At 41.9% G+C, this 26,516-nt stretch overlaps 2 protein-coding genes across 2 annotated transcripts; both read left to right on the forward strand.

Moving 5' to 3' along the window:
* Window positions 1-1,139: 1,139 nt before the first annotated feature.
* On the forward strand, window positions 1,140-3,412 carry LOC130183742 (receptor-transporting protein 4-like). Its single transcript, XM_056399396.1, has 3 exons — window positions 1,140-1,332; window positions 1,740-1,911; window positions 2,694-3,412. The coding sequence occupies exons 1-3, from the start codon at window positions 1,146-1,148 to the stop codon at window positions 3,034-3,036; spliced, it is 702 nt and encodes a 233-aa protein (XP_056255371.1). The 5' UTR covers window positions 1,140-1,145; the 3' UTR covers window positions 3,037-3,412.
* Window positions 3,413-5,359: 1,947 nt separating this feature from the next.
* LOC130183725 (ankyrin repeat and IBR domain-containing protein 1-like) lies at window positions 5,360-26,090 on the forward strand. Its single transcript, XM_056399353.1, has 21 exons — window positions 5,360-5,566; window positions 8,936-9,271; window positions 12,355-12,526; window positions 12,684-12,815; window positions 13,598-13,789; window positions 15,123-15,240; window positions 15,370-15,590; window positions 16,511-16,599; window positions 16,684-16,828; window positions 16,985-17,145; window positions 17,662-17,750; window positions 18,046-18,176; window positions 18,282-18,416; window positions 18,660-18,746; window positions 18,857-18,923; window positions 19,171-19,316; window positions 20,346-20,524; window positions 20,683-20,734; window positions 20,913-20,966; window positions 21,099-21,222; window positions 21,575-26,090. Exons 2-21 carry the CDS (start codon window positions 9,084-9,086, stop codon window positions 23,095-23,097), a joined length of 4,005 nt encoding a protein of 1,334 aa, XP_056255328.1. The 5' UTR covers window positions 5,360-5,566; window positions 8,936-9,083; the 3' UTR covers window positions 23,098-26,090.
* Window positions 26,091-26,516: the final 426 nt, after the last annotated feature.

Genomic DNA, 26,516 nt, shown 5'->3' on the forward strand with positions numbered 1-26,516 from the left:
TATTTTGCCTGTCCCTTTTATATCAGTAAGGGTAGACTAACTATTGGACACACATCTCTGTAAAACACAATACAGTTCAACAGCACCACAAACTATTTAGGTAATCATGAAAATTTTCTTTTCAGCTGTGTGACTGGTTGAGCCACACGTACTTTATCATCAATGACCTACATATTATTCATAGTTTTTTCTTTCTGGTATCTTGGCTATAGGAATAAATTAAAGATCAGATTTTTTTACTTGTGTGCAATTGAGTTTTGGCTTGGGGAAAGGATTGTATGTTTTCTGAATAGTTATTGTGAACGTATTTGGAAAAACCCATGTGTTCTGGCAGATGTGTGAGCCTGACGGAGTTCATCGGGTCATCAGGATGACCTAACAGCTGGCAGTGGTTCTCCAGTGTCCAGCGCTCAGATATTAAAAGTATATTTACTAACTGTGATGGAATGGAAACCTAATCCAGTTGGTTTACTGCTGAGAAATAGGCGGTGCCTTGCTGGAAATCCCAAGACTGCTTAAAATACCACTGTGCACCAAAAGATGCCACCCTCCTGTTCAGCTGCACTGCAATTACAGTATTTCCGTTTCAGCATTGTTGTCTTATACTGCCTCCTACTGGACTGAACCACACTGGACTGGAGTGTGTTCTCAGCTGAAACCTGATATCACCTCCATCGTCTCAGTTGCATGTTACTTTAAATGAAACAAAAACTGCATCAGTTGAAAATATTTTATCGTTTAAGACAAAAATAAAATGATCGTGTTAGGGATTAAAAACAGAATACAATAATTTATTTATCAGCTTTCAGGTAAAGATACATACATAGTTTTTCTCTTTTTTTACCAACTGATTCGAGGTTGAAGGAAAAACAACACTTCTTATTCATTTTCGCACTCTCGTATTCATTGATATATTCATTTATATTTAAGACTTGTCTGATATTTAAACCCCTTTTTTTTTTAGCAAAACCTACTTAACTAATTCCGCATTGCTATCCACAAGTAATTGATAAACAGTAATTATGTAATATATATCTCTAATTACGTGCGCAGCATCACATCTAGGAACTCGTGATGTTGCGTTGTCTTTGCATCACATGACAGCACAGGTTGGACCAAAACAAAAAACAAACAAAAAAAAAAAGATGGAAAGCGAAACCGTAGTGTTAAGTTTCGTTTTCCAGGCTATCAACTGTAGTCACATAATAAATAGAGCGGCTGTGACCAGAGCGCTATTCACAAGCTACAGCATCGCTTCACCTCAGCGTCTCACTTCATCGACCAAGCGCTCTTCAGCTTTCCGATCACCGAGCACCATGAGCAGATCTACAGGTAACATATAATACTTTCTAATACTTGTTGCGTAGTGCATTTATGTTTTTTAGGGGTTTTTTGGTATTTTTCTTTGTGCAATGCAACATTTGTTTTGGCCAATTTGACGCCTTTGCTGCTTCATTTCCCCAGTGTTTATAATTGGCTACATATATGAGTTTCTTATATTTTCATGTTATGTTAATTTTGAATTTTTGATTTAGAAAGATGGAATAAGGGAGTGGCAGTCATTTCCAAATGGCAGACCTGTCAGAAAAAATGACATTATTTCTGATCTTTTTTTATTTGAAGCTTCTTTTCTACGTGCTTAGAGTGTGGTTATTACTCCAGGAAGAGCAGTGTCTGTTTGTTGATCAAAGTTCAGTAACTCAGAGATCATCAAGCTTTTTTGTTTCACTCTTGTGCAGACTGGATTCCTGGCCTATGGCTGGACACCTTTAATGATTTGCTGTATGATGACAATGAGCTGGACTATGGAGACCAGTGGACTCTCAACTTTAACTACTCTCAGACAGACCAAGTCACCAAGGAGGAGAGGAAGAAAGGCTGGAAGGTTTACTGCTGCAGAGCCTTTGGACAGTATGTATCTTTTTATATTCTTAAAGTAGCAAGATACAGTATACACAGTGGTATTTATTCAGTTCAAAGAAGCCAAAAAAAAAACTGTGCAATCCAACAATAACAACAGTGACTAGATACACTGGTTGTGTTGTTTGGTTTCTCAGGCTCCACCCTTTTTTCTTTTTTCTTTTTTGTTGTTATCTTTGCAACTTCATGCCAGGTCTTATGATGAATTGTGTGTATGTGAAAGGGAGCACGTTCTGTGCAGTGATAAAACAATGCCAGTCTGTGGAAAAACTGCACCCTGGTAAAAGAGAGCAACTGTAGTTGTCCTGCTTTACAGTGACTCAAAAGAGTACACGATATATTTAAAGCAACAAAGTTATGGGAGGATTGTAGTGGAAAAAAATAGCACTTATGGTTTTTACCTTTTTAAAGAGGTAAGTCTTTTTACCTAAAGCATCAAATGTAACAAGACACAGCTGCAAGGTGTGAATTCTTATTGTAACTTCTTCAAGGACATTACAGAATATTTCTGTATAAAGTGTTTGAAGTGTTTGAGAAAGATGATGGCTCTTGCTGTCTGAAACTTTTGGACTGTAACAGCCCTGTTTGCAAGTGTCATGTTAAACTTTTTATTACACAGTTGTCACCACAGGATTATTTTCAACTGAAATGGCAGTTTAAAAATTTTCAAAAACTTAATTTCAGAAACATTCACAGGTTAAAGGAGTAGCTGTACACCTGAGAATACCTCTGTGCCTCTGCCTCTCGTGAACTGTCTTCTCATTTCCCCACAGCTTCAAGTGTGCATCCTGCTCCAAGACCTGGCCCTCAGCACGGGTGGTGGTGTTGTTCCGTTACCGGCTGCGGAGTGACCGGGGGACGGTGATCATGCGGCCCTTTGGTCAGGCCTGCCGCAGTTGCAAAAACAACGAGTTTGAGCTCCCTGGTTTTTCAGACAAAGAGGTGGAACAGGCCTTGCTCAGGCTCTTTTCGAAGATCCGGAAGAATATCTACGGGGAGGATGACGACGATGATGGTGGATCGTCAGCCTCCTCTAACAAAGTGTGGACCAAACCACATGAGAAGACCCTGTGTCAGGCCTGCATTATGGGCATTTGCACTCAGGATGATGATTAGAAGTCTTTGTGTGTGTGTGTGTGTGTGTGTGTGTGTGTGTGTGTGTGTGTGTGTGTGTGTGTGTGTGTGTGTGTGTGTGTGTGTGTGTGAGAGAGAGAGAGAGAGAGAGAGAGCGAGATTGAGAGGAAGTGGCTTAGTGTGTGTGTCAGGTGCAGAGGCTAGAAGTCTGACAGGTAACTTGGCTGAGATGCGCATATTCTTTATTGCTAATAAAAAATAATTTTGTTTACTTTGTTCAGTTCTCTTTGTATTTAATTTTGAAGTCAATTGTATGTAATGACAAAGTTACACCATCAGGATAAGCATGTTAAAAAAAATATTTGAATTTGCATATTTTTTGTACTTTGTGGTTATTAATAAAGTTAGTGTGACCAAACATTTGTTTTTGAGGTAATGATTATTTCGTGGCTTTGTGTATGAGTATGTTGAAGAAGTGGTAACAACAAGTACTCAACTACTGTACTTGTACTTATAACTTATTCTATTTCATACCACTTTATACCACTACTCCTCAACAGTTCTGAGGTAAATATTGTATATATTGTACTTCATTTGTACTTTACTTGGCATTAATTTGGTAGCTGTAGAAAACAGTTACTTTACAGATAAAGATTTCACATGCAAAACAGATAGTCAGCTCATTAAATAAATATATATTGAGTAATTTACCAAAATAAAATGATCCTCACCTTGGGCAGCTACGAAATTAAAATGCTGATTAAATATTTATAAACCAGTATTAACATCCAGTGATATAATACAGTGGTCAGGGGTCACAACTGAAGGAGGTTGGAAATCAATGTAAAATGTTGTAATGGAGTATTTTATGGTGCATTTAGAATACTGAATACTCTTTATCTGCCCACCCATTAACTTCCCAAATTATTACAATCATGAATTAATATGAATATTTCCATTTTGCTAAAATACAATTTTACAAAAAGTTTAAAAAAAAGAAAACAGTTGCGCAAATATGTGTTCAATATTAAATAAATAATTTATGAAAATTCAATTAATTATTATCAAATATAATCACTTGTATTCTCATATCAGTTCAGTTCATTTTACTTCATTATAGAAATTTTAATTTCAACAACTGTGATTGTAATGGTTTTCCGTTTTGTCACATTTTATTTATGTCACTTTTCTTAATTTCATATAGTTTTTCAGACGCTGACATGTCCCCACATGTCAGATTTATGCAGTTAGCTACTGTTAGCTGGAATAACAACAATGTCAAAGTAATACTGTAGTTACATTGAAAACCACCTTGCAAAATTTACTTTTGTGGCAACTGGAAGCAAATGTTTCTTGCCCATGAATATGTTAAGAGAGCTGTATATGGCACTGTCAGTCAGCCTTGCTGCCAATTTGTCCCAGAAACCATCTGTGGTATTGCAATGAAAAATCCCATGCAGCCCAAAAAGCATTTTCCTCAAAGAGCACAATAAGAGGTATTTGTAAAATTGTTGACAGGGTACCTTCAACTCCAATAAAGGTTAGTTTTTATACTTTCCAATACAAATTTTTAATCCAAGGAGGTTTTATTACTGTGAAAGTGAGTTTTATTAGTGTGACATCATTCCTATCTAAAGTCCATGGGCCAAGTGGGAGTATGTTTGACAGGTCCAGTGGGCGAAACACAAATATGCATTTGGAGTGGAAACAGACCCAGAAGCTACTGAACTTTTTGGCTCATGCACCAGGCAAGCAATTTCATTCAAATGACCGGGCGCCATCTTTGAATCCAGTATCCAGTTCCTATAGTAGTATAATATATCCATGGTCTTGCCATTTTCCACATAGAAATGGGAGCGTATTTCAGTCTGACTTTGCCATAAGTCTGTATCAAGCATTTAGGTCCCTGCTGTAGACACACAATACACAAACTCTGTTTTTATTTAGCTAAGGCTAAATAACTAAGTTAATTACATAGCTGGTTAACTAGCTATTAAAAAGACAGAAAACGTCATTAAAGATAATAGCAGTTATTTAAAAGTGTATTTTAAAACAAAAATGTCTATGATGAAGTAAATTGATATCCAATTAATTATTTTTAAACTAAGAATGCTGAAGTAACATTTCAAAACAATGAGTTGAGTCTTGATATATTTCCTTAGTTATTTCAAAAATTGTTATTCTATATTTATATTTTTCCATTTGCATGATTTATTTATTTCACGATGTCTTCAATGTAGTTAATATTGACACTTTGAGATTCCATACACCAAAACCAACCAGTGAACCCAGACAACCGACCAATCAGGTGAGAGCCCTCCTTGTGACAGTTGATGCCGAGCATGCGCAGTGGTCTTTTCTCTTTGGCAGCAACAACAACATACTGAAGAGATCCAGTCAGTCTCGCCCCTCCGCTCTCAGCAGCATCATCGTCGTCCCCGCCGGGTCCGGTGGCAGAGAGGATGGTCCAGCGGAAAAGCAGTCGAAGGGTGCGAATGACAGTGATAAGATAATGGCCCTCGGTTTTCGCATGTTTCCAAATGTGCGACTAGTGACCAAGTGAAACCACCGTGTAAGTAGAGCGGCGGAGATTTGGTGTTGTCCTGCTGTAGGGAAGGTATTGAGGCTAACATAACGCGCTAACGTAAACCTGAGAGAGGGAGAGAAACGGTTTGCTAGCTTCGGTAACGGCAACAAGGTAGGCTGCTTTGGGTGTTAACGTTTTCCCACGGCGCCGGTACAGCCATGGGGAAACGTTAACACTCAAGGTAAAGCGTTTTGTCGGCAGCATTTCGGACAGTGTACACCTAACAGTCGCTTTCTAGTTGGGTTAGTTATTCACACAGACTGTCAGTGTGCTGAACAAAGGAGCTTTAACCGAGGGGCCGCATGGACAGAAACATACAGAGAGAAGTCGGCTGCTGTTTGTTTTGTGCTCCATTTCATGCTGACACACTTCTTCGGGGATAACCACACGAGGTCTGACCTGAATATTTAGCAGATACGCGGTGACCTAGCTAATTATGGTAAATGCCAAAGTGATTTTGAAGTTAAGTTGCACTGTACATCAATATGCCTGACTTTGACTCTCTCATATAAGTTTTATGTGTCTTTTGACAACCTGACTTTGCCCCCCAGCTGTTTATACAGCGGCACGATCCACCCATACTTTTAGTTGAGCTGTTTGAGTTAATGTGTATCAGCTGACAGCAAGTTTTGATAACTGCAATTGCACTGCAGTGGTTTTTTGTTTTGAAGACATGTTACAGTGATAGTAGCAAAGTAGTAACTGTAGATTTGACTTTTAAGATGTTAGCAGCTAAGGCTGAAATGCTATTTTCTTGTTTGTAAAGTCTTCAATGAATCATAACTGTAGCTGAATATAGCTAGACTGTGAACACTTATCACAGAGCTGAGATACACATCAGTATGATACTAGTATCAAGGTTTGACAGATAGTGTCCATGGTAGGACTGCACCAATGATTGTTTACAACTATATATCCTTTTAATAATATTCAGTTGTTTAATTCATTTATCAAGCAAAACTGCCGGACAATCAAGTTCCGTCTTCTCATAAGTGCTGATTTGCTGTTTTTCTCTGTTTGTATGTGATTGCAAACTGAACATGTTTGGGTTTTGGACTGCTGGTCAGGCATAGCAAAAAAATTTCAACACACATCATTTTGTGCTTTAGGAAGTTGTGATAGGCATTTTTCACAATTTCCTGTCATTATATTGACCAAACAATTAATTGATTATTTGATCAAATAATTGTTAGATTTATTGCTAATGAGAAAAATTATTAGTAGCAGCCTTAATCTGACTAAATCCATCTTCTCTTTAAGAAAACAGTGAAGTTGGCTCTACACTGTGTCCCAAGACAGGTTCATTTCCTGATCATCATTTTAGCTTGAACCCCACTCACTCCCACAGTATCATCAAGAATTGCAATATTGGTTGAAAATATTGTGACGCTTGACTTTGTCATTGTGTGAATCATTGGATGGGTTTTTTGAGAAACCAAGGATGCCGTGACTTGAGCTATTGTAAGCGGGAATCATCAGACAGGTTTTCCAGACAACATTTGGGATTCTGGAGCTAATGAGTCATCAAGTCTCGATAATCACATTTCTTGAAATGGGGAATACTGTATGTACCAGAGTAGGTTCTGTGTAGATCTGTGGTATGAGTGTAACTTGTTATTGTTGATTTTCAAACTTATTTCAACATACTTGTGTTACTGGTGTGGTTTAAGGCTAATAGGACAAGTGTCCATTCCACAAGGAGGGAACCACTTCGTGAGCCTCACTCCACCCGACTACTGAATGACGTATTGACTCAAAGAGCTTTCATAATAGTATATAAAAGCACTGTCACAGCCAAGTGCAAACAGCCGAACTTGCGATCCTGGAATTCCAAAGTTCCTCCATGTCCAGACTTCCTGTCCTTATTTAGTATGAGAGACAGATAGAGACTGGCAGAGATGCACAGTGAAGTGAAGTGAACTGGAAGTAAACCAGTGTGCACAAAACAGAGAGCCAAGCAGACAGACTGACCTATTAACTATAGTAAACCCCCGTCACCACCACCATCATCCCTCCAGAGACACACACACGCACACACACATGGATAAGGTCCCGTCTACTGCTTGCATCACAGGAGCAGAACTTACAAAATGTTGGCTATTATTCGCCAGTGGCAGCAGCTTCTGTGCGACCCGTATGTCTCCGTCTGTCAGTGTGTGTTTTTCCTGTCTGTCACTGCATAGAAATGAGAGGCAGAAGAGGGGAGGCAGCCAGCCGCGTTATTCAAATGTTCCAGAGCCTGGCCAGCCAGTGGCCAACTGTAGCCGGGCTAAAAGAGGCTCTTTGTGAGGGCCAGACAGATGGCCATAGAATGAAGACTGTAATGATCTCATTGGCCCAATACACACAGGCACATGCACAGACTTCACTCATTACAGGATGTAATGGTGTGTCTTTGTGTGTGTTAAAGACAGGACAAACTGTCTGTGTGTGTGTGAGAGAGAGAAAAAGAAGGAGAGGTTGGGAAGACTTGAAGGAAATGAAGCAGAACACATTGATAAAGATAGTGATTATGAACAATATGTGACAAAAGAGAGAGTGTTTGTTTGTTTCCCATATCTGTTCCCTTTCACCGCACTGTTATTACCTTTGCGTCGCATGTCATATAATTCCTTTGTGATATGAAAACTGCTTGTCATGCCAGTTAAGTGAGTTTAAAATTCATAGGAGGATGAGAAAGATAATGAAAAGATCATGATAACTTGTGAATCAACAGGAGGTTTATAAGCTGTTGCCTGGGAGAGTAAACCCAGCTGTAGTAGCCATAGCTGTGATTCTTGTGATTCTTTGATTTAGTCCCTGAGAGCCAAAGTAAAAACTGGTTGTGGCCCAGTGTATTAGTGCTGCATGGTTGAACACACATTCAGACTGTCATATCTTCAGTAGCAGACAAGCATGTAAACAGCCTAATATATGCAAATTCTTCACAAACGCGAACTAACGGACTCGCAGTGGGCAGCTGAGGTAATATTGACCATGCCTTTCATCAACTGTCTAACAAATCAATGGCTTGGATATCATTAACTTTCCTCTCTGGCCTGTCCTCTTTATAATTATCTCTCTGTCTTCTGAGCATCTTTCCTCTGTCCCTCTGTTTTCTCTCTATTTCCGGTAAGATAACGTCCTCGCTGTAACACATCAACTGATCGATGGATGGACTGATTGATTGATCTTCTCTTCAACTCTCTACCATCTCCCTACTCTTAGCTGCCGTCTTCTGTCTTGTTATTTTTCTCTCCTTTTTCCTACCTTCACCAGCCTTTTTTTCCTCCACCCATTCTAATTCTTTCCTTTTCTCATGTCCCTCTTTCCACCATCTTTTTCCTCTAATCAGTGTCTCTCTCCTACTTACAGGGCAGGAAAACACTGAACCATGTTGCTGTAGGTTGTGACCTGTGGTGAACGGGGGAGGAGGAAGAGGAGGAGGAGGGAGGCGTAGGCAGACGGGCAGACGGGCATCTGCCACAGCTCCCTTAAGGCGGCCTTTTGCAAGCTTGAAGCCATGGGCAACACAGCCACCAAGTTCCGCAAGGCCCTGGTGAGCGGCGACGAGGCCCTGGCCTGGCAGCTGTATGAGGGTAACCCTCAGTTCAGGGACGGCCTGGACCCAAACGCATCATACGGAGAGCAGTACCAGCACAACACAGCCCTGCACTACGTCTGTCGCCATGCCATGACCCGTCTGCTCAGGTAAAACTCATGCTTTGTTTCTATTTTGGTTTGGATTTGTTTGAGAAGTCAATTGAATTTGACCGTCATTTTTGAGGCTGGGGTTTATAATGTAGTTAAGCAGTTATCTAATACAGTTACAAAGGCAGTGAGTCATATTAAATTGAATAACAATTAGCAGTATGTCAGCTTTAATAGATATCTGAGAGTCACCATTTTCATAATTGTATTTTTAAGGCAAATAAAGTAACTTACTAAACAGACTATAAAGACTGCAGACTACAAACTATACTAGAAAAAGTGCATGAGCCATTAGGAGCACTGGCAATTAGACCATCACCAACACATATTTGTAGAAAAAACGCAAACTAGAGCCTTAAAAATGACCAATGACTTCATTGAGCACCTGTAAACATCTCAACAAAAAACAAACATTAAAGGAGTTTTTACAGGTGATGTTTATAGTACTAGTAGTAGTCAGCCTGTGAAAACAGTTGTGCAGTGGTCTTGTATGGCTCTGGAGGGAGCTTTCTAAGTCTGAAAAAATAACTAATGATGTCATCAGGGTTAGCTCAAACTGGGCTTTAGACTTAAACATTTTAACAGAAAGCCTGCATTACAAACTTGTGATGTGGAAAAAGATCTGGGCACCTAGCAGAGTTTCTGACGAGAGGCTAATGAGTTGCATTCTGGGAATGCAACACACACACACACACACACACACACACACACACACACACACACACACACACACACCAGCACACTCTCCCTTGGATAATGTCATAAGAGAAACCATAAAGGAGAGTGACTGAGTCTAACATGAGTTAAAAGAAAGGGGTCAAACTAAAAAACATATGGAGAACAAGACACCAGTGTGTCTTTGTACCCCCTGCAGGGATAATCAGGCTGCTGGCCATGACCGAGACAGCTGATTCAGTGACTCAATAGCCATCCTCACCTCCTCCTCCTCCTCCTTACACTCTTCCTCTCTCTTGCCCTTTCTTTCCATGATTACAGGGGGGGTCAGAGGAAGCTGTTTGAAAAGGCCAGTCAATTATCTGTGCATCTGCATGTGTGCACACGTGCGTGTGTTTTGAGGGGGGAAACTGTGACTCCACAACTGCTTAACGTGTCCGAGTCTGTGAATATAACACAGTGAATCAATTGGTGTGCTATTTGTGTCCCTTCCCACTAACCTATAATGGGCCAGAGAGGCGTGCTGAACGCAGCGCTTGGCTCCTGATAAGTATCAGAGGAAATGCTTCTTTGTTCCAACAGCTCGATTGGACAGAGGCAAGCAGATAGACGACCGAGAAATCTCAGACAAAATAAAGACTCATGGAGGACGAGCGTGGGCTGGTAGATGCAGAGTCTGTTTTTCAGATTATTTTTAACATGTATCTGCTTAATGTTTACTTATTCTCCTGTAGTCATCTCCATGGGTTGTATTGGCTAGTAATCCCATGAGATGTGCAAAGTGGGAAATCACAAGTAGACCTATTACTGGAAAAATGGGTGTAGTTCAGGAAGTGTAACCCTTCCTCCACAACAACTGAGTACACACTCTTAGAAACATGTAAATAACAACTCTGACTTGGTTACTCATTTATGAACCATTGATTTTTCTGCTGTTTGAAGAAGCAACGATGTTAAGAAATTTGTCAACATACAGCAACTTCCTCATTATCTTTCACTAAAATCTTATGTGCGTGTGTGTGTGTTCTCTGAGGTTTAGTTTCCTCAAGTTACTGCACTGTCTGAACAGCTTTGACGCTTGACAGTTGCAGCAAAACGTGACGTCCCCTAGCCTGTTGTTTGTAGTAGACTGATATTAGGGCGATCCATCGTGTGTGTGTGTGTGTGTGTGTGTGTGTGTGTGTGTGTGTGTGTGTGTGTGTGTGTGTGTGTGTGTGTGTGTGTGTGTGTGTGTGTGTGTGTGTGTGTGTGTGTGTGTGTGTGTGTGTGTGTGGAGGTGGGGGGTGGTGGGTTGTAGTTGAGAGGGGGATAATTAGTGATTATTGCTGTGCGGGTGAATTGGCAGTGCGCTGTCATTAGGGGGAGGCTCGGGGGCTTGTGGATGACAGGATAAAAAGGTCAAAAGTGGAAGAGCAGGAGAGCAGTGGAAGAATAGGCTGAAGGGCTGCACAATAAGGAAACATTCAGACACTAATTCAATAGTGGCTACTGCTGTGTCCAAATTGTGGAGAGAGCCAAGAGGGAGATGTTTTATTTTTTCAGTGGAAATCCTTTGACATCCTATTATTTTCTTCTGTTTTGTTGATTTTTTTCATTACTGAGAAGGTCTAAATACCCATGTTATAACCACTGAACAAAAAGAAACATGTTTTTCTTTACAGTTTAACACGCAGCTGCCATGGGACAATGTAATAAAAGATGTCAAATGGAAGATATAGTATACAGTATAGGATAGAAAAAGAGAAATGGAAGTTTTCAAAAAAAAGCAGAAAGAAACTTGAAGAGGAAGAAACGAATAGGAGGTGCCATATAAAAGAGCGGAAAGCTAATCAGTAAATGGAGGTTTTGACAGACAAAGAGCAGAGAAAAACTATTTACTAAACAGAACTGCAACCACAGCCGGGCTCCTGGTGCAACTGGCACATCCATCACCGTGTGTGTGTGTGTGTGTGTGTGTGTGTGTGTGTGTGTGTGTGTGTGTGTGTGTGTGTGTGTGTGTGTGTGTGTGTGTGTGTGTGTGTGTGTGTGTGTGTGTGTGTGTGTGTGTGTGTGTGTGTGTGTGTGTGTGTGTGTGTGTGTGTGCGCACCCGCCAGCCAGCATGTCCATTATCTCAGAGATGCTAAACAGAAATAGTCAATATTCAGCCATCTTTCTTCTCTTCCTTCTCTCCACCTTTCGTCTTACCCACCAACACTCATCTCACAGACCATCTCACTACCATACTTTGTCTTCCACTCATCCCTCCGTCCACTCCTCCCTCTCCACATCTCTGTATCTCTCTTAGGCGCGTTTTACTTTTCTTCTCCACCTTCCCTTCCACCCTCCGATTAAAGCCTTCTTTACTTATAATTGTCCTTTTGTCCTCCTATTTTATTTAATCCCCTTTTTTCTTGCCTGCATCGTGTAGGTCTTTCCTGTTCAGCAAAGAGGGGAACCCCAACAAGCGTAATGTGCACAATGAGACGTGCCTCCATGTGCTGTGCCAAGGCCCGCAGATCCTACTGCTGCCAGAGGGAGCGCTGTCACCACGACTTGCCCGACCACAGAGGGACGAGCAGCGCCGTGCGGACTGCCTACAGGTACAAACACATGTGCAGAGATAAATATAGTTTAGTGTACACACTCACATGTTGATGTGAGGGAAAAAAACGTGATGTAATGTATTAAGTCATTGCTTTTATTAAAGTTGACATACAAATAATGTGTGCATGTATTTGTGGGTTTCCCCGCTGCCAGATGATCCTAAGCTGGACTGGGGCCAGGCTGGAGGGAGGCCAGTACGAGAAGGCCAACGTTAACGCCACCGACAACCACCACAGCACCTGTCTGCACTATGCTGCTGCTGCAGGCATGAAGAGCTGTGTGGAGGTGAGAGAAAGTGCTCTGAAATTCAAACATTAGGATGAGCCATCATTTGTGTGTGGCAGATCTGTTTGAGTTCTTTAAGATTGGATTTGGCAAAGGTTTTAGAGCCAGTCAAATATGTAGGCTGAACATTATGCCTGTCCTTTCATAGGGAGCATCTGCTTTGTGTTTCATTACTGTCAGATCCAAGTAGCGCTTCCTCCCTTGTTTTTAAAGATTGTACAGCTTTTGGAGCAGGAAGAAAGTCCACTCCTTGAATTAAAAGAACATTGAGCTCAGCTCTGATATGGGCAGCCTAAAAATAACCCAGATATTATCCTTTAAGATAAAAAAGTTTGAAAGTTTCTTTTCACCTCTACATTCTCTTCTTTCATCTTTTATTCAACCTTTCATAAACTGTGTTTACACCTCTTTCTTTTCTTGATGTACACCTTTCAACCCCTTTAACCCATTATACTATATGTCCTTTTCTTCCTTCATTGCTCCCTTTCATTTTTTACCTTTCCTCTACTTGTCATTTTTCTCCCTCTTTCTTTACATGTCACTGTCTTCCCCTTCTCATATATCTTGTCTGTTTTCTACCATCATATTTTTTTTACTCTTTCTCTTTTCCCCCTTCCTCCTGTTTTTTCTTTGTCTGCTCCACTTGCTCTCGCCTCTGGCTTCCTTTGTTGTCTTTGGTTGCAAGTTCATTCAATTTCTTTTTCCTCCACATTATCCATTTCTCTCTTTTTTCACCCATTTCTTTTGTTCTCTCTTCTCTCTCTCCTCGTCCCTCCCTCTAGCTGCTAATCCAGAGTGAGGCGGACCTTTTTGTGGAGGATGAGGACAAGCTGACGCCATGTGACCATGCTGAGCGGCATCACCACACAGAGCTGGCCCTCAGCCTGGAGTCACAGATGGTTTTTTCCTCCTCTTCAGCTCAGCAGTCAAACACAGACGCACATGGTGAAACCAACCTGCTGCAATACAAGGAGGTGAGACCACAGTTACGAGATCTGGGGGTTTCCTGCTGCCCTGACATTTATAATTAATGTGTTATTTTTATGCTTTTTAAAGTCACAGATCTTAGTTGGTAAGTCAGTGTCAAACTTTGAAGCATTCACTTCTTACATTGTTCTTACAGTGGTGGCATCTTGCCTGAGAAATGCTTAATGTTTATTTTCACCTCTCATACTGTCAAGCAAACTTAACTCAAAACTATGCCAGGTGCTCACAGTTTCATGTAGAAATGTAAAATTAATTCACTGTAAACCTTTCAAGTAATGGAAGTTCCTAAATAGTCATTTAAAGTCATGTGTGCCATCCTCTTGCTTTTACAGAAGGAAATGTGATACAGGCATAACAATAACACAATCAACACCTGCTTTTTTTAGACAAACTCATACAAAGAAGCACAAGGAAAAAACATATGAAGATAAAAAAGGTACACAGTGGCTCTTCCTAAAGAGCTGCAACAATTAGTCAATTGAAAGAAAATTTATAGATGATGCAGGATCATAACTATTACTCTGAATAGACTTTTGGAAATCTACATGAAAGCAAATTGGAGACCATTTGTGCTATCAGTATTTCACAGTTTTATATTATCTTTCTCATTCACTCAGCTTTTGCTGAGGTCAACCAAGTGATGTCAAGCAGTAAATTAACGCGAGTAGCAGCTATTTCAGTCTTTTTTTGTTCTGTATGTTTCTTAGTGTCTGCATTTGTGGACAAACTAAGCAGATTAAATTTCTCACTTATCTGCATTGAACGGCTCCCCTCATTCTTCTATGTAACCATTGAAGCCCGCAGTGCCTGTGACGGTATTCTTACCACTCACCTTCAAATGTCACCAGTTTCTCAACAAAATATCTTCTACAAACTTGCACTGGTTCTTGCAAGTATAGGAATATGAGAATGCACACACCTTGCGTCATGGGTCTTAGTTAAGCAGAGGGCACTAGCACAGTCGTCTAGCAGTGGCTGCTGCCAACTGATAGCGGTTTGATCTTCCGTCCAGCATTCAAATCCATGCTAATACTTAATCTCTCTTTCCCACCACAACCCCCTGTGCTCACTGCCTTACATCCCAGTCCTTTTCATTTTTTCTCACATTATCATTTTCACTTCCTTAAATATAACTCAATCTCATCCTTTTCTTGTTTCTGTTTAATACCTTTTTCTCTTCTCATAATTTCTTGCCCTCACCTTCTCTCTGACATAGTTTTCCTCTTCTCTGCTTCTCGTTTTTCTGTCTTTCATCTCAGCCTCCTCTTTCTTTATTTCTGTGAGTATTTTCCTAACATTTTACCCACTCTATCCTTTCAGCCTTACGAGGGACTGAAGCTTCAGGACCTGCGCAGGCTGAAGGACATGCTGATTGTGGAGACGGCAGACATGCTGCAAGCCCCCCTTTTCACTGCTGAGGCCCTGCTCCGAGCACATGGTGTGTGTTTGTCTTTTAGTTCACATTTATACATTGACTGAACCTCACAGCACTGCAGTGAGATTGCAGTATTTATATAGAATTTGTTCCCTGTCTCTAAACATGTGTTTAACCTCCTCCCTCTCTCAGACTGGGACAGAGAAAAGCTTCTGGAGGCCTGGATGTCAGATGCTGAGGGCTGCTGTCAGCGCTCAGGCGTGGCCATGCCCACCCCACCACCCAGTGGCTACAATGCCTGGGACACGTTACCCTCACCCCGCACCCCTAGGACCCCACGCTCACCCCTCACGCTCACCCTCACCTCTCCCACTGATAGCTGCCTCACACCTGGAGAGGAGGGCCTGGCTACGGTAAGACAGAGTGATGACTTAAATATGACAAGACTGTTTTTTGTTTTGTTTTTTCTGAATGGAATCTTTTTGTTGATTGCTTTGGGATTGTGAGGTAAATTGTGATGACAGGATTACTGAAAGTCATAACTATTAACCTTGAGAGCCAACTGTAGTGAACAGCACAGTTTTCTTGTCCTGTTGGATTTCAGTCTATCTAAATGTACAGGACCTAAGACAGGCCCTGTATGTTCCCTGTATTTAAATGGCAGCCATGTGTTAACAGATAATGTGAATGAACGGACTGACATGTGTTAAGATATTGCAAACTTTTCTTATCAAAGAAAACTTTTATTGTAGTTGAGCTTTTGATAGAATGCCTCATGTGTCTCATCTTATTAGAGCAAAGAAGGTCATAGGCCTCTTTCTGACAATTCCTCTCTCTGCTCTTTGTAGTTTTACATCAGCATCAGCCTGTTGTCCACTTTTGCTGATGAGGCAGGCGTAATTACACATCCAGTCCTTATCATTTGTTTGCCTGCTAATCCTGGCTGCAGTTTAACTTTCAGCCCTTTAAAATGTTCAGATCTCAAGTTGTTAGGCTGCTTCTACTTGAAGACTTACATGAACAAGATAAAGGACATTTGGGTGTATCTTAGGCTATGGATGGGATTTAATATTACTTTAAAGGTATGATAAAACAGCATGGACCTTGGAAAAATATGCCACATCATATTCTCTCAAAACATACAATGGAATTGACTTAATCCTCTAGCAAAGTCACAGTCTGTTATTTTGTCCTTCCTCTGTGTACAATGATGGAGATGACACAGCAAAAAGTACAGAATCTTTATTAAATGGAACATACAACAATTTTATTGGTGCTATTATGCTATCAGTTGGTGTAAATCATGTGATTTGTCCTTCTTGTCCCTCTGCAGTGTGGAATCTGTCTCTGCTCTATCTCAGTCTTTGAGGACCCAGTGGACATGTCCTGTGGCCATGAGTTCTGCAGAGCCTGTTGGGAGGGGTAGGGACCTGTGTTTGTGTGTAAATGTTCCTGCATACTTATTAGATGTCTTCTACATTTTTCTTACGTTCGTGTTTTTCTCAGGTTCCTCAACGTAAAGATTCAGGAGGGTGATGCACACAATATCTTCTGCCCAGCGTATGAGTGTTATCAGTTGGTGCCAGTGCATGTGATAGAGAGTGTGGTTTCCAGAGAGATGGACCAGCGGTACCTACAGTTTGACATCAAGGTAGAAACACTCATACATGCATACACTCTGCTTTTCTCCCTGTTATTTTTGTGTGTGTCTTCGTCCCTCGCCTAACATCTATCGTTTGTTTCTTGCTGTGTCCTTTCTTGCTCTCTCATCTCTCTTATCTCCTCTCTTGTCACCCTTTTTCCCCAGGCATTTGTGGAGAACAATCCCGCCATCCGCTGGTGTCCTGCAGCCCGTTGTGAGCGAGCGGTGAGGCTCACTCGACCAGGCCCCGGGGACAGTGACCCACACAGCTTCCCACTTCTGCCCTCACCAGCTGTTGATTGTGGCAAGGGTCACCTCTTCTGCTGGTACACTTCATGGTTCATTGGCTATACACACACACACATGCAATTATCCTGCACACATAGTTATCTTAACATACATATAAACACAGTGTTACTAACTTGCCATTTAGCAAAGCCAGACACAAGTCTCCCTTGCTCAAGTATAAGCCAATATAATGTTTAAGCCAAACCTCTTTGTCCCTTTTCTCCACAGCTGGAAGAAGAGTCCACTTTGGTGAACATGGTCATTACTGTTCACTCAGGGCTTGACAGCGTTAACCATTAGTCTTGTTTTTGAAAACCGCATTGTAAATTGCAGTTTTCTTTATCACAGCTCACAAAACTGACCTAAAAACTTACGTGAGGCAGCTATTATCTTTTTTGTTTTTGATCAGCCCAACAAATTATATGTTATCACAAACTATGACTTCATTCTGCTGTGCATTTTCCCTCTCTTATCTTTCTGGAAAAGAATGACAAGTTGTCAGACTCCTTAAGTCTTAGTGCCTTGTAATTTACTATGCCCCTCCCTGTCTGCAGGGAGTGCCTTGGTGAGGCCCATGAGCCATGTGACTGTCAGATGTGGAGGAACTGGCTCCAGAAAGTCACAGAGATGAAGCCTGAGGAGTGTAAGTCTGTTCTTTATTGTTTCTGCTTCCTGGAATTTTCTGGGTGTTTCTGGTATAGCCAGAGATAATTTCAGCTGCACTCCAGTAAGCTGGCACCACAGTAAGGCAGTTAACGAAAGCTGTTGGCACAGCCTACCAGGATGTGTCTAATTTACTTTTATAACAAAGTGGCAGGTGTTCAGATCATTGATATTTGCCAAATGCATGCATGTGTGTGCTGGAGGGTGTGTCTGTAAGGCAGGTGTTGGACAATTGAGATGTAGCTGAACTGTGTGTTTGTGTGTACTCTCCACAGTGGCAGGTGTGAGCGAGGCCTATGAGGATGCTGCTAACTGCCTGTGGCTGTTGACCAACTCCAAACCATGTGCCAACTGCAAGTCACCCATTCAGAAGAATGAGGGCTGCAACCATATGCAGTGTGCCAAGGTATACTCACTAATCTCTTTGTCAGCATGTCAGCATATTTTTATTCCATTATGTGCTATATTTAGGTTTAAATTATTAAAAAACATCTTCTCTCTCTTTGTGTAGTGTAAGTATGATTTCTGTTGGATCTGTCTGGAGGAGTGGAAGAAGCACAGCTCATCAACAGGAGGGTACTATCGCTGTACTCGCTATGAGGTCATCCAACAGCTAGAGGAGCAGTCCAAGGAGATGACTGTCGAGGTACAAACACACACACACTCTTAAAATACAGAAGACACACTCAGTTAATCACACACAGGTTCTCGCTGATACATACATGCAACCAAAATATATCCACACAAACGTACATATACCTGCTCACATTTCCACAATACAAGAACTACAATCACCTTTCAGATAAGCACATGTTGATATGCTCCACAGCATTTAATATACTCACACAAACTGATACACACGCCGATCATAACTTGTATTATGTTACAGGCAGAAAAGAAGCACAAAAGTTTTCAGGAGCTGGATCGGTTCATGCACTACTACACTCGCTTCAAGAACCATGAACACAGTTATAAGGTAATTCTCTCTCAACACACACACACACACACACACACACACACACGCATGCATCTGAATCTCAAGATCATTACATAATAAATGTGTATTCTCTCCTCTCTGCCCATTAGTTGGAGCAGAAGCTGCTGAAAACAGCTAAAGAGAAGATGGAGCAGCTGAGCAGAGCCTTCATTAGCCGTATGTCTCTCTTATACTGATCCCAACCTGTTGGCAAGAGCTGCATCAGAATAGAGTTTCAAATGTCAAAATGTTTGTCAAAATTGCTAATACGTGAATAGAGCATAGTTCTGTCAGCCTCACACCCAAGCTTTGGCTTTATCATAATACATTAATCCAACCACGTTGTAATACTGGCTAGGTTAATTGCTACAAGGAAGTCAGAGACCATAATGGTGCCTGCATAAGTGTATCTTTTCTGGTGCAGGTGAAGGCACTCCTCCAGACACACGGTTCATTGAGGACGGTGTGTGTGAGCTGCTGAAGACGCGGCGCGTGCTGAAGTGCTCTTACCCATACGGCTTCTTCCTGCAGCAAGGCAGCACCCAGAAAGAGATATTTGAGCTCATGCAGGTAAAATGATACATATCTGTCATGTATGCATCTACTGGAACAACAAGACTAACAACTTCAGAGCTCAGCTGTTAATTGGACCCCCCAGAGTTTAAATGGTTAGAACAAAGTATTGTTGCTAGATTCAGATGGCAATGTTACCATTAGTTTGTTTATTTTTATGTACAAATCGGTATGTGGGTCGGGTTGCCATCTGAGGACCATTAATATCCAAAGAAAAAAATTCATGTACATTTGGTTAGTTGCTGTTGAGAGACTGTACGGGCATCCTTGGGCAAGTGACCTGCACAACATGACTTTTTTTATGCATATACGCATCATAGTTGACATTCCCCATTAGTGGTCGCCACAGGGGAACACCAGCCACATAGTTGATTTGGCATAGATTTTTACACAGGATGCCCTTCCTGACACAACCCTGGGTTTGAGGGGCTGGAGAATGAACCGCCAACGCAGTGACTAGCAGCCAACCTGCTCTAATACCTGAGCTATGCCTTCCCTTTTTTATGCATATGGATATAAATGATTTTTCTTCACACTTTCTGGGCAGAGCACTTTTATGCATGACCACATTTTATAAGATAATAAGATAAGATTTAATCTGAAATCCAAAGTGTTAGTGCAGCTTCTAGTTTGCATTTTTGATGCTTGGACATTCCTAATAGTTAAAACGCTGCTTTTGTTTTAGTTGGTGTTTTGTAGTCTCATAACATGGGACTAATCTAGTTTGCAGCATTGCTATGATAATGATTTTTTGGGTCATGCTGAGTGTTGAGATTGTAGTGATTGAATTTAAGTACAGTTAAGCACAGAAGATCCTTGCAAAAATATTTGAACCACTAGAGGTCCATTTCATCTACTTTTCAGACACTTAAACAGGATTAAGATTGGATAAAGTCTGCTGTGAGATAATCAGCCCATGTCTTATCTACAGTATGAGTTAAATATATGTTATAAATCCCTTTTTAAATTTGAATTTCCAGTCTTTGAGTAGATGGGAGTTGGCATGTTTTCTTTGTTTCTTCCCAGACCGACCTGGAGATGGTAGTGGAGGATCTGGCACAGAAGGTGAACCGGCCGTACCTGAGGACGCCGTGCCACAAGATAATCAGTGCAGCCCGGCTGGTCCAACAGAAGAGGCAGGAGTTCCTGGCATCAGTGGCCCGTGGCGTGGCTCCCAACGACTCTCCTGAGCTTCCCCGAAGGAAGTAAGGACAAACACACTCACACATAAGCAAAATGTGGTCTCGCTTTGCTCGGGTTAACAAATTCTTTGCACAGAAGAGAGACACTGGCAGAGACTCAGGAGACAAGTACAGGTATAAATACCCTTGATAAAACATTCTTGTGTTTGCATTTGTTTCAGCTACCCTGGAGGATCATGGGACTGGGAGTATCTTGGCTTTGCCTCTCCAGAGGTAAATAGAGACACACCAAAACATGAACGTTTTTATTCTGCCAACTTTTTTTAGTTTTTGCTAAGCTAATGCTGCTTTCTCAAACCGCACTGGTGCATTTCGGTGACCTACTTCTGTATGAAGTCATATTAATGCATGACAACGGCTGCAACTGACTTAAGTTTTCTTATGTGTTAAGATGGGGAATCGTCACACTGTACTGGGAGCAGATCAAAGAGAGAGGCAGTCACAGGTAATGTACCATAGTTTCTTGCCATTTTTTGCATATGCATGGGCTGTATTCAGTTTTCTTACAACACTATAGACTAAATGTCACAGCTGCTTAGAGTTGGTTTTGTAACCCAGCTTGAATCACTCTTTGCAGGATTATGCTGACATTCAGTACCGTCGTAGACACAGGCCACGGCGCAGAGGAGACATGCTGAGTCTGCACAACCTCAGAAGCAGCAGCAACACACCAGAGACCAGCAGGAGGAGTGACAACACAGGTCTAGAAAACAGAATCTTTCGTAGCCATATATAATGATCTTTATTACAGAAGCATAATCCAAAAGGCAAAAAGGTGTATATATTGTATGGGGCATTTATAGTACCATATACAGCAGATTTTTTTATAGCAATGCATTTGCACAAACTATATATCCCAGTCCAACTCCATTCCCTGCCTCCATTTATAAATTTTGACTTGTCACTGCACCAGACAACCAGCAAATGGGATTTTACTTTATGGCTCTATGAATCAGGTCTGTCGAAGCACACAGAAGCATTGATCACTTGGATCAATTGGCAGTCAAGCCACACAAAGCAGTCCTCGTTTTAATATGACATTTTCTGTTCCAGAAGTTCCAGAGAGGAGCGAGGGCCGTAGGAGAGTGCTGGGCTCGCTGGATGAGGATGACCCGAACATCCTCCTGGCCATCCAGCTTTCACTCCAGGATTCCCGCAGAGAGCGAGGCCTGGAGGGAGGGATGGAGAGAGGGATGGAGGGGAGAGCGGAGCTGGAGCGTGGACTGGACAGAGGACAGGAGAGGAGGCCGGGTCCCACAGGAGACCTGGGTGATGTTGCTTTGCACTCCCTCAACACAGACGGTCCTCCAGGAGCCAGAGGCTCATGTTTCCCCGCTTCTCTCCTGGATCCTCCTCGCCCCCCTAACAGGACAGACTCCACCTCCCAGCCTCCCACATCTAACCCTCTCCCCCTTCCTCCCCCACCTCCCTCTCTCAGTGCAGAGCTGCTGGAGCTGGGAGACAGCCTTATGAAACTGGGGAACATAACCACTCCTTATGACCTGGACACACACACCCAGGAGCAGCTCTGCTCACACCACACATACAACCACAGTACTCTCACTGCTCCCTACACCATTGAACCTGCTTACAGCGACTGCAGCCATAGACAGGAACAGAGTGCACTGACAGCTCCATATGTGCTCGACCATATCACCATCACAGATCCTCGCTATGACGGCAAAGAGCAGAGTTACTGCCACGCCACTGCTTATTTGGCTGAGGCTGAACACACTGCCTCCTGTACGGCAGAACGCACCCAAAATCCCACCTCAAACCCCGCCCATCCTAGTTCATATAACCGGGAGCACGCAGCCACGTATGACAGCACCCCAAAACCAGACAGCTCTTACAACCCTTGCCCAGAACACAGTAGCTCTTACACTCAGGAGCGTCCTCCTGCCTACGCTCTTGAACGCCCACCCAAAACAGAGCCCCAGCCCCCTGCCCAGTTGTGCCTCCCGTCTCCAGAGCTCGAGCCGGAGCTGCTGCTTTCACCAGTGATCCCCCCAGGGGGCCCTTTCACCCCCAGCGACCCTCAGAGTCTGGAGGCCCTGGACCCCACAGCCAGTGCCCAGCTGCTGGACAACATCATGGCCTGGTTTAACAACAACATCAACCCGCAGAACAACCCCCAGAGCCTGGCCCTCATCCCTTCCCCGCCCACCACAGAAACCGACTCCTCCCCTGACACACACACTGAGACTGAGTCAGAGAGCCAAACCTCCAGGGGCGTGACCCCCGCCCCGCTCTGGCAGCCCCTGGAGGGCGAGCCAGAAGCGGACAGGGGGTCGGCGAGTCCCCGTTTAGGTGCTGCCGGCGTGGAGGGCCTGAAGACCTCGAGGCCCAGCACTCTGGAGCTGGAAAACAGAGAGGCTGGCGAGGAGGGTGTGGACGCAGGGTGTGTGGCAGACCTGTCGCTGGACGAAGCGCACACACACCCGTGCTCACACTCCCAACGTGGAAACAGTCCCGCACACACTGCCCCGGCCACAGAGAGAGACTTAGACCTGGTTCTTCAGCTAGAGGTGGATCAATCACCTGAGGAGTGGGAGGAGCAAGTACACCTGGTGTGACGGAGCAGAGAGAGAAAGTTGAGCCAAGTACAGGAAGAGAGAGTGATGAAAGTGAAAGAGGAAAGAAAATCAAAGACAGGAAAACTAGAGTGAAACTCTGATGGAGAAATATAAGATATAACGTTGATGCCTCGATGAAAGATGTAGGTCTTTGGGGGTTGAGTGTTGCTGTATGTATTATACTGTATCTAGAGAGGACATAAAGCCCTGCAGACTTTGTCCAGTAAAGATGATGTCATACGCAGTTTTATTATTTTTTTTTTTAAGTGCTTTTGTCTGCTGTAAAAACAGACAAACTTATTCTTTGAAAACAAATGAGTGTTTAAAACAGAGTCCATCAATGGAAAGCTACTGATATCATAACACATAAAATGCTGCACGTCTTATTTTATTTATTCCCTGCCTCCTGTATTTGTCGTCTCAGTTTGTTCAGGGTGAAGTTTTGGTGCTGCTGAAATCCAAACTTGCCTCGTACACCAACACTTTATTAACACACCGACCCAACCATGAGCCTGTTCAGAGCTCCGAGAGCCAAATATGATGATAACTTTAACCTTGGAGCTTGTCAGCGTACTGTACAATCAGAGGGCCTAATTCAGATTTTTGGACCTTCATGCACACTGTGCCTGCTTTGTTAAGAGAGCCAACACACTACTGATCTTTCCTGTCAGTAGGCTGCAAAGAACCACGATACACCTGCCTGCTCGGTAAACGTCACGCTTGTATGATGTGCTTATCTGGATTTTATGACAGAAACAAATCTTTTGTAATACTCAGATGATCACAGAAGATAAATTGTCTTGTCCCTCTGCACAGAGAGGTCAGAGGTCAGTCTCAGCAGTAGGAATTCAGTGACATGGGTGCTTGTTTTCACGGGGGATTGAACCCTCTAATTTTCCTGGGCACTGCACCGTCCTGTGACTCATTCCATGTACTTCTTTGTCTTTATCAAAGATGAGCTTTCATCCATGACTTTCATACATATTACAGTATTTTACAGTTGCTTTGGCCCAGTTTTTGTAACGGTTTCAATTTGCAAAACACTCAACACAAAATGCTTAACACATACAATGAAAACATCACTATAGAATTAGGTAATTACGTTTATCAGGGCATCACAATTTTGAATATGTTCATCACTGAATTTTATTCAGTGTTACATGTTAAAATAAAATTGTCATTATCAGACAATGCTGTCAAACAGGAACTAATTCTAGACCATTTCGATCTCCACAACATTTTATGAACTATAATGAACTTCACTGCATTAGTTTACTTTTTCACTAAAATGTAAATATCTCACTACTACTGTAATCTTGGAAAGTATAACATTAAACCACAATGTGTTCAGGGGAAGAATGTATTAAGTCAGTGTATCTCTTCATTAACGGTTTTGCAGATGGAATCTGAACCAAAGCAGTTGTGAAATACTGTAAATTAAAATCCTTCTGCAACTTTTAAGTTTGCTGTTTTTATCATATCTGTTCCACTACTGATGGCTAGTGCAGTGTGCTGTTGATAGATGGGAGATGAGTTGGGTTTTTACTGTAATTTATCCTTTTTTTTTTTTTTTTTTAATTCCTTTATTCCTTATCATAGAGATGAAATCTCTACCAGTTAAGACCAGAGTTGTTGGGTCTGTGTGCCTTTTGTTTCGATTGTACTTGTTTATTTGTCGGTATTTATTGGTGTCATTACTTTTTGAACATGCTAAACAAGTTGCTAATGGAAGTTAATGGAGAACACACCACTCTGGCTGTTGCCATAATACACTGAGGTTCTTGATGCACATTTGTATTTTTTGTCCTTTCAGCCCTGTTTTATCTTATTTGACCTCATCCCCAGAGAATACACGCCCACGTTTTAGCGATTTTACTCAATCAGACGTTGCTTTGAGGCTGTCTGAAAGAATTGATTCCTCTATTATTCATTTTCCACTATAATTAACAACCACTTTATCTGAACGTGGCTCAAGTGTAGTCGGCCTTTAATTTCATTTTCAAATGTGATGTAGCACTCTGACTCCTGGGTTGTCGTGCAGCCTTTATCTTTAAACTTTATTGCCCAACCATAATGTTTACAACAGAATTAAACACTGCCTTTTGTGTTGAGATATGATTTGGTGCTTTGGGGACTGGAATGGTAATGATGGAGTGTTTTAATCATACTTTGACAGCATGCCAAACAAATGTAAAAAAAAGAAAAAGAAATCCCATCGAAGAGCAAATTCTGATTTTGATGAAATTCCTCCTTTGACTTTACGAAAGCAGCCAGTTATAATGTGACATGCGATCAAACATGCATCACTTATAATTGATAGTGTGAGTTTTGAAGCTTGTTTAAAGTGAAGTGATGAAGTACTCCACAGAAATGACCTTGACTTTAGAGGAAGTGATAAAACCCTGAAATTACACCCTTTCCTCTCCGTATTGAACATAAGACTGTGAAGGTGCTGGACAGGTTGTAGGTGCTGACGAAGACATTTCATAAAGCCTGCTGAGATGTGAGGGCAGCTGGTGTCGCCCCACAAAGTTTCAGACTTTGTTCACTGAGGAATGGCTTGATCCACAGGACTGCACACACTTCTTTTGGGTTGCATGGTGCAACAGTGGAAGCACTGAGTCTGGGGTCTTTTCATTTGCACAAGCATGCTGTTAATGTGTTGCACTAATCCAGTGCTGTCAGGCAAGGTGTGGAGGACTGGTGAGTGCCGCTTTTATTATTATTTTCTCTTTTTTGTTTTCTCGATTAACAGAATTGGATTTATGGCATCAAGGGAATGGCCCTGTGCCATTTTGCACTTCATATATAATGTTTATATTTTAACAATCCCTCAACCAACAACTTCACAATTCAAAAGAATGAAATTGCACTCTCATAGATTATACTTGATACATTCCCAGTCGGTCCATAAGAGAGGTTTGATGTGTGGCCAAAACTGTAAATGAAAGTGTCAGTGCAAAGTTTACTCTCAATAAAAAGAACTGAAAGTGTGTCGCTATGAGTTCTGTGTAAGTGCTTTGTGACAGTTATTTCAAAAGTGCCTTCAATGAAAATCCGAAAAAGCAAGAACAGGCTGCTTCATGTCACTTTTTCCTGTCCCCTGATCCCTATGATCAATAGAGCATCATATATTTTACATTTAGGATTTGTTTAGTTGACAGTCAGTTTCCACTTCTCACTAGTTTTCAACAACTTGCCAGAAATGATCAAGTAAACGTCATTTTTTAAAAATATTTAAATATCCTGCAGCAACCTGTTTAAACACTGCTGGGGCAATGACATTCAGGATTAAACCCCGTTGTGGGTCAGACACAACTTGATCATTATTTAAATATTGAGCTGTTGATTGCTAATACTGCCAAGTCAAAGGAAGTGTTATTCATTCAAAATGTGTTAGTGCTGTGGCTGCAGGACAG

Source organism: Seriola aureovittata, chromosome 16 (assembly GCF_021018895.1).
Source record: "Seriola aureovittata isolate HTS-2021-v1 ecotype China chromosome 16, ASM2101889v1, whole genome shotgun sequence".
NCBI classification, from domain to species: domain Eukaryota; kingdom Metazoa; phylum Chordata; class Actinopteri; order Carangiformes; family Carangidae; genus Seriola; species Seriola aureovittata.